Consider the following 8,116-nt stretch of genomic DNA (forward strand, 5'->3'; position numbering starts at 1 on the left):
CCATTAAAAATAAGGCAATCAGTCACTCGTTACATTTGTACAGAGGTTTGCAGCTTACAGAGCATTTCCGCAACCAGGATTTTATCTATTTGGAATAAACTCTTCTGGCTGTTAGATTTAACTGGAAGAATTGAAAAGCATGAAGACAATATAATAAAAACACGGCCCATACACCTAGCACGGCTGTGGAGGAGGTAAAGTTCAAACTTGCATGGATGCAAAAATAGAACAAATCCTACATACAGTCACGCCTTGTGAAAGAACCACGGCAAATAATGTCTCTGCGATGACGTGAAACAGCCTCAACAGACCAGCGATGACACAGAAAACAAACAATCCCCGGGAAAACAAAGCAGCAGCGACAACCACAAAGGTCCCCCACTCCGGCTGCCCTCAAACCTTGTTTATCTGAAAAAGGATAAATTTTTGCTGAAAATCTCCCTCTTTTAACTAGCTGCTGAACAAACTTAGGCGCGACATAAATAATATAAGTCCGTGTGAAAAGAAAGAACAAAAAATTTATTCGGGAATCGACAAGACAAAACAACAACAAACAAACAACAAAACAACAAAAGTGCTCTAGTTCTTTCTAGAAAAATTTGGTCCTCCAAACGACACACTACAGAACAACCAGGTCTAGAGTTTTGGGCCAGCAGGCTCGGGGCCACAAGCCCGCCTGGTCCGACTGCTGCCGGGTTTCACATTTCTCCTGCCCAAGGTGGGAGAAGCAAGAAGTTTGAAAAACAAAAATCAGGGAGGGGATGAGTTGTCCCTGCAGCTTCCGCCAGGCAGGCAGTGATCTCCCGGCGCTCGGGGGTTTGCAGCGGAAGATAGGGGAAAATTTTTGATATTTTTTTAAAAGATAGGTTGAGGGGGGAAATCCTCTGGTTTGCAGAGGAAACCGTCTGTTACTGGGCATATTCTCCTACCTCTCTGAACACAGCTTTTTGAAGGGCCGACAGGAATTCTACTTCAAATCTCCTGTAGAGAAGATTTTCATGTTTTGCTTTAGCAAACTCCAAGGCCACAATACTTGGCCGGTTTTCCGGTGAGATTTTTCTTTTAAAAAATATATTTTTTGATATCATCTAAAATAGCCCTCCCCATCTTTTTAGCAAAACATTAGCCAGCCGCCCGGGCCTGAAGGGGCCCGAAGCGCCGGGATGGAGAGCGGGGGAAACGCAGCCTCTCTCCGAGACCGGATGCCGTGTAAACCCGAGCGCAGGCGGCCGAGAGAGGCGGCCCCGGCTCCCTGCTCCGGCCCGACCCCCGCCCGGCCCAGTGGGCCCCAGCAAGGGGCTTCTGAACAGCTCCAAGAGGGTACGCGGAGGACATACACTTTCGTCCCTTTCTCGGTCGGCACGGGTCTCGTTGCCCGCCCAGGCCGGCGCTTCTAGCCAAGGATGGCGCGGCAGCCGGACGGAGAGAGCCGAGCGCGAGCGCACCGACCTGTGAGAGAAGGCCAGGAGGTCTGCGCCGCCGACGCCCGGCTGCACCTCGGCCCCGGGCACTTCCTCTTCGCCGTGAATTTTGGCAACCGGTGTCCAGCCCGGACGCTGGGGCGCCCGGAGAAGACTAGGCCTGCAGAAAACGGGTGGAGAGGCGGCCTGCAGGCCGGAGGAGCGAAAGGCATAGAGGGCAGGGAGGCGAGCACAGGAGGAGAAGCGGAGACAAAGAGGAGCCGAGGGGAGCGCGGAGGCGCAGAGGGGCCGTGGGCGCTGGCTCAGGGGGCGGCCCCAGCGGGCGCGCGGTCTGGCTGGCGGCGGTGACTGCGTCCAAGGCCGGCGTCGCGCGTTCCTGCATCCTCGCAGCCACCGGGCCCTGGCCTTTCAGAGATCGAGGCGCGAGTGCAGCGCGCCGGTCTTGCTGTCGTGGTCCCAGTAAGAGCAATGCATCATGGCGAGCTCGGGCTGCCGGGCGCAGGCGAACTGCAGGCCGGGTGCGTTGGTGGGCGCGGGCGCCGGAGGCGCGGCAGTAGCCGGGCTGGCGGGGCTGAGCTGGCCGGGGGGCGGTGCGGCGGCCCCGTGGTGCGGCGGGGCCGGCGGGGGTGCGGCGGCCGCGTGGAGATGGTGTGCGTGCGGGTGTGAGTGGGGGTGAGGCGGCGGCGGCGGGGGCGCGGCGGGCGGGCCTCCCAGGCCGTTGTACGAGTTCACTACGCCGGGAGGCAGCGCCATGCTCTGCACGCGTGAGTACGGCCCGTACGAGGCAGCCGGGCCCGCCAGCCCCTTGACTACAGCGGCCGCGCCTGGGCTGCCCGGGCCTGCGGCCGCCGCTGCTGCGGCCGCCGCCGCAGCGGCCGCCGCCATCTGGCACGAGGCGTAGGGCATGGGCGAGGGCGGCTGCGGTAGCGGCCACGAGTTGTTGAGGAAGCCGGACTGCAGGTACTTGGGGGGCGCCAGGTAGCCGTAGCCGTCGGTCCCCGCGCCTGCCACGCCGCAGCCACCCGCGGCACCTCCGGCCCCAAAGAGCCCCTTGCCCGGCTGGAAGTGCGCGGGCGGCGGCCTGAAGGGTCGTTTCATGCGGCGGCGGCGCCGGTAGTTGCCCTTCTCGAACATGTCCTCGCAGGCAGGGTCCAGCGTCCAGTAGTTGCCCTTGCGCTCGCCGCCGCCCTCGCGCGGCACCTTGATGAAGCACTCGTTGAGGCTGAGGTTGTGGCGGATGCTATTCTGCCAGCCCTTCTTGTTCTTCTCGTAGAACGGGAACTTGGCGATAATGTACTGGTAGATGCCGGACAGCGTGAGCCTCTTCTCTGCGCTCTCACGGATCGCCATGGCGATGAGCGCCACGTACGAGTATGGGGGCTTCTGCGCCGGGTCCGGTTTCTCCGGGACTGTCCCGGCGCCGCCGCCGCCACCCTTGTTCGGGCTCGGCGGCGGCGGCGCCTCGGGCTCCTTGGCTGCGCGGCCGGTCTCCGGGGCCAGCAGGGCCCCCGCGGCGTCCTCGGGCTCGGGATAGCTAGCCATCATGACAAAGCCGGCGCGCCGCGGCCGGGTAGTCCCTGCTCTTTTCCGCTGGCGCTGGCGCTGGCGCTGGCGCGGCAAAGAGTCCCGGCGCACAAGTCGGCTCACGGCAGAGTCTCAAACTTCTGGAGACTGCGGATGCCGCCCGCGCTCTCGCTGGCGGCCTCTCGCGCCTCTCTCTTCTTTCCCTTCCCCTAGGGAGAGGTCGGCGGGAGTGGAACTCAGCCTCTGGCCATGGGGAGTCCGCCCAACAGAGAGGGGCTCCGGCTCCGCCGCCCCTCCCCGCCCAGGCCAGTCCCCGCCTCGGTGGGTTTTCTTTTCTGCGCTCTTCCCCTCCCCCCACCCTCCGGTTTCCCGAGGCAAGACCCGCGTCTCTGGCGGAGCTGCCTCCTGGAGTCCCTAGTGCGCCAGGAGCCTCGCTCTGTTCTGATTCGTATGGGCTCCGCCGAGTTCCGCTTGCGTCAGGCGCCTTCGCCCCTATAGCGGGGCGGCCAGTCGCGCATGGGAGAGTTCATCTCCAAGTCACTTTTTGTAAACGCCCCGCACAGCCCGGACCGGCCTGCCCCCTCCCAGCGAGCTTAGGGGGCCCGGCGGACAGCCGCGCTCACGCTCTCACAAGCCCTTGAATCTGTCGGTGCTCGCTCTGCGGACTGGGCCGGGAGATGCCGAGGGCCTCGGCGGGGTCCGTCTGCACTCGGCCCGTGTCCTGGGAGCTCGAGCCCTAAAGGGGAGAGGCGCGCCAAGCCTCCTCGCAGCTTCCAGGTGAAAGAAAACGACTCCTTTGCTCTGCCCTTCGCTGCTGGCTTGGGGCTAAACTTCTAGCTCCGGTCCGGGGGAGGGGCGGGACGGCGAGGGGGCCGGACGAGGGTGGGGTGCAGAGAGCTGCGCGTTGGCTTTGGGAAATTCAGCCCAGAAACGCGTGTCACTGAACGAAGAAACCTCGGCCTGGCCTGTCCCTTGCGCTCTCAGAGTGACTGGGCCGGGACGGAGCCAGGGAAGAAGATCGCTGGGAAGAGGGGCCCAGGGGCTCCGCCTGAAGCCCCTGCACCCTTCCTTGCGCCGCTCCTGGACCTAGAGACCAGACCCCTACTCAGTGACCACTTCGTAATCCTATGGGTTGGATGTGTGCTTTAACACACAGAGACTCCCTTTAACCAAGTAGACCCCACTCTGCTCCTGCTCCGACACAGGCGCAGATGTTGCCGTGGGGCTTTGGGGGACTGTATATGTATGTGCACCGCATCACAAATAGAAGTCATGGGGAGGGTCTGTCCTTGTGACATGTGAGATACCAGCTGTCCGGGTGTGCGTGTGCTGGTGCAGAAACACAGGTATGCACGTATACAAGGTGTGATATTTATATTTATGGGGTAAAACACATTTATAGATACGTAATGGTATATGTGTATCATGTATCAGAGTAAATGTGGCTCATGAATATTGCATCTTGTTTCTTTTTCCTCTTTTCTCTCTCCTCCTCTCTCTCCTTTATTTATTCTTTCCTTCCCTTCCCCATTTCCCCTTTTCTTTCTTTCTCAATTCTTCCTGCCTCTCTCACTGCCGGTGTATATAATCTATCACAGCCTAGGAAGAAAAACAACAGGCTGTAAGGGAGGTACTTGTTCAAATCTCTCTCCTGACAAGACATCTGTTCGATCTTTCTCCAGGGCTGCGGGGTGAATTCTCACCTACTTTCAGCAGAGGTCTGATTGGGACCCAGTTGCATGCAGGGAGGTTGTCTGAGGGGAAATCAGTGCTGGCAAAATAGTCAGGTGTGTCTTTTAACAGTTAACTCAGCCTTAACAAAAAGTCTGCAATCATAAAGTGTGAGAGAGCTGGCCGGTGTTTTGAGTTTTCATGCCCCAAACCCCTTGTCGCCGACGGGGCCAGGATACTTTGTGGAGGAAGGTGAACTGAATGGATGTCATGTGGGTGTGTGTAGTGGTTGGCATGTCTGGAGTGGCTGGCCCAGTGCCTGTCACTACCTCTTCCTCCCAAGCTGCCCAGTCTCTGAGGAAGCCTGAAGAGCCACTGGTGGCCTATGGGCCTTTTCCCCAGCATCCACAGGCCACCCTCATGTGCGGCCTCTTCCCACTCAGGCCCCTGCTCTGCATTCTGAGATTAAAGGAAAGGAGGACAGGGTGATCAGGCTCTTTGGAATTCAGCATCTTGAAGGTGACTCCAGGGAGCTCAGCAGGGCAGCCTGGCCTGAGCACCACAGTAAGAGCGAGCAGGGCTCTCCTAAACTCACCTCACTAAATACCTTTCTCCACCCGCCATTGAAAAGGTCCCAAGTGGCTTGATTGTTTTCTTTCACTGCTTCCAACATACACCGGGGCAAGCAGCTCTTCTTCAAAACTTCTGTGGTTGCTTCCTGAGCAAGAGCGAAGGTGTTTTCTTCTTCCTTACCCCCATTAGTGCCCAGGCTATGGGTGGGAGTGGTGTGAGTTGGGTTTGGGGCTGCTGCAGATTGACTTCACTGTCCATCCTCCCCCAGGGCCTTGGCAGGGGCAAATACAGCTGGGGGGTGGGGGGCTGCTCTCTCCTCTGTTTCTTTCTGACCACCCAGGCTGGCGCCCTCGCTCTCTCCCTCTCCCTCTCTCCCCCTTGCAGGCATTTCCGCTGCTGGCCTGCAGCAGCCAGGTGTGACAGCATTGTTGTGTGTGTCATCACTTCCCCGAATTCCAAACTTGGCTCCCTTTTCAGCCTTTAAGGACTGTGTGTGTGTGTGTGTGTGTGTGTGTGCGTGTGCGTGCGTGTGTGTGTGTGTAGGGGTTGGGGGTGAAGGAAGGGGTTACTCTCAAGGATTTTCTGAGTAGGAAGGAAGAGGAGTCCTGCTCCCAGGTACCGATCTCTCCAGGAAGCGGTGGGGCGCGCCTTGGTTTACTTCTCAGCCTTCTTGGGCAGGCTGGGTAGGGCCCTGCTTCTGGGCGAGGTCGGGATCCCGCCGGCAAGACAGACCGCGCCGAGGCTTGTGTGGGGCCCCAGGGCGTTGCGGCGCGTAGGGCTCCTGCTCAGTGACCTTGGGGCGGTGCCCACGTCCAAGGGCCGGGCGGAGCTCCCAGCCTCTCCGGCCCGGGTTTCCCGGCGGCCCGCAGCTGCGGCTCCGTTCTTCCAGCCCGAGCACCGCCCGCCGACGCCGTGGAGACCCGCCGACCTAGCGCGGCCGCCGGCCCCGCGTCCGCCCCGCGCGGCGGAGGCCCCGACAGCCGGAGCGAGCTGTGCCCACCGCTCTGATGGAGCGAGGCGCTCCTCTTCCCACGGCCGGGAATCCTGCAACAGCGCTGGAGCGGCCCGCGCCTTGGGAGCCTGGAGGCCGGGCCCCGCCAGGTGAGCCGCCCGGCGGCCCCGAGGCAGGCAGAGCTTCCCTGGCCCCGCTCAGCTGGCCCCGAGCCGCCGCCGGCGGAGGCCTCCGAACACCCGCCACTCCCCGCTCCTGCGGGGCGAGAGGGAACTCTCTGCGGCGCCACGGCGGGAAGAGGGAAGCTTGAATACGCGTGGTGATTAGTACATACCCGCGCGACTCCACACCTCAACAGCTGTCAGCACCATCCCGGCCCACCCCACCCCACGGACTCCAGGTCTTTCTACCCAGGTCACATTCCACCATCCATCTCTCTCTCAGTCAACCCCCGTTATCCCCTCCAGTTCTCCTTTCCCCCACTACTCTCTCACTCTAACCTGTCACATATACTAGTTCAGATCCTGCACATTTTGGTGGAAAACCTGTCAGTCTGATGCTGGGACTCTAAGCCTCTTCACACACTCCCACACCCAGCTATCTCAAGACTGATCTCTTGGCTCCATGTCTGCAAGTCTGACTCCCAGAAGCCTGCTGATTCTGTGATGTCCTTGGCCTGTGGTTAGGGTGACTGGGCTGCCACCTGGATGTCACCATGGCGAGGTTGCTGTTCAGAGTTCTTTTGAGAAGCTCAGGTACAGAACGTATACCTGATGCCCTTGAACACACACAGGCCACTCACACAGGCTTCGTCTCTGTCTTGTAGCTGTGCTTGCTGCCCGAACTGACAGGCTGCAGAGAGGTTTGCATGGTTCTCTCCCGTGCACACACCCACACAGCCCCAGGCCCCAGGCCAGCCGGTATTATTCTGCCTGGTTAGGATTAGCAGAGTCACTTACCCAAATATGTGCTTGGGAGAGAGAGTGAGAAAGAGTAGGGAAGTGGAGAGAGAGAGAGAGAGAGAGAGAGAGAGAGAGAGAGAGAGAGAGAGAGAGAGAGAGAAAGGGAAAGAGAAAGGGAGAGAGGGAGAGAGGACACTATTACCCATTCTGGGGAAGAACTCGCAGACCAGAGCTGAGAGCTGTTTCCAGTTGGTAAGTATCTTGCTGAATTCCCCCCCACCCCACCCCGGGCCTGTGGGTGGCTGGGCCGGGAGGCAGCAGGCCAGAGTTCTGGGTTCCTCCTTACCTTACTGATGTTGGGCTTCAAGTCCATCAGCACCTCTTTGCCCCAAGCAGTGTACGCCCTACCCTGTACCAGGCAGACTGCAGTGCAGTTGCAGACCTTTTTCCTGGTTGAGCCTAATTCAGAAAGAAAAGGCAGAGAGGGTGGTTCCTGGGCCATGTCAGGACCTCTCCCTTCCAAAGACCTCTGGAATGCTCCCAGAGAGAGAAGTGTAGGGTGGCAGGAGCTGCTGGCCAGCTTCCTCTGGTGTCCTATGGCTGTGACTCCCATGGCCCAAAGCCATTTTCTTCAGCTCTGAACAGTGAGTACCCTGACAGTAGGCCCAAACACATGCTTGAGAGCGTGATGTATTCTTGTTTAAAGTTGCCTTTTTCCACATCCAAACTGTAAGCCTTGATGGGCAGAGACTGTGTCCTCCACTTCTCACTCAGTGCTTCGCACCAGGGTGGGCTTAATGCATAGTAGTGGAATTGGAACATGGCTGTGCTCCACAGAGAATTGAGAGATGCCACTTTCCTTGTTATGAAGCTGGAATTTCTAAGAAAGGGACTGCAGGTGGGGAAGAGTGGCTGGACCATAGAGGGCCGGCTCAGGATCTGAGAGTCCTCTGTCGTCTGGGGCTATCTGCTCATTACTGTGGTACAGCCACGCTGCTGAACCTTAGGCAGGGACACAGGACATCTTCCTGGTTCACCCACCCCTCCTCCACCCCCTGATCATGGCGAGGGTG

At 59.4% G+C, this 8,116-nt stretch overlaps 1 protein-coding gene across 1 annotated transcript; it reads right to left on the reverse strand.

The window, feature by feature from the left end:
• Positions 1 to 1,319: 1,319 nt before the first annotated feature.
• Positions 1,320 to 2,966, reverse strand: FOXL2 (forkhead box L2). The gene has a single exon (XM_057545723.1). The coding sequence runs from the start codon at positions 2,964 to 2,966 to the stop codon at positions 1,830 to 1,832; it is 1,137 nt and encodes a 378-aa protein (XP_057401706.1). The 3' UTR covers positions 1,320 to 1,829.
• Positions 2,967 to 8,116: the final 5,150 nt, after the last annotated feature.

Source organism: Balaenoptera acutorostrata, chromosome 4 (genome assembly GCF_949987535.1).
Source record: "Balaenoptera acutorostrata chromosome 4, mBalAcu1.1, whole genome shotgun sequence".
Taxonomy (NCBI): Eukaryota; Metazoa; Chordata; class Mammalia; order Artiodactyla; family Balaenopteridae; genus Balaenoptera; species Balaenoptera acutorostrata.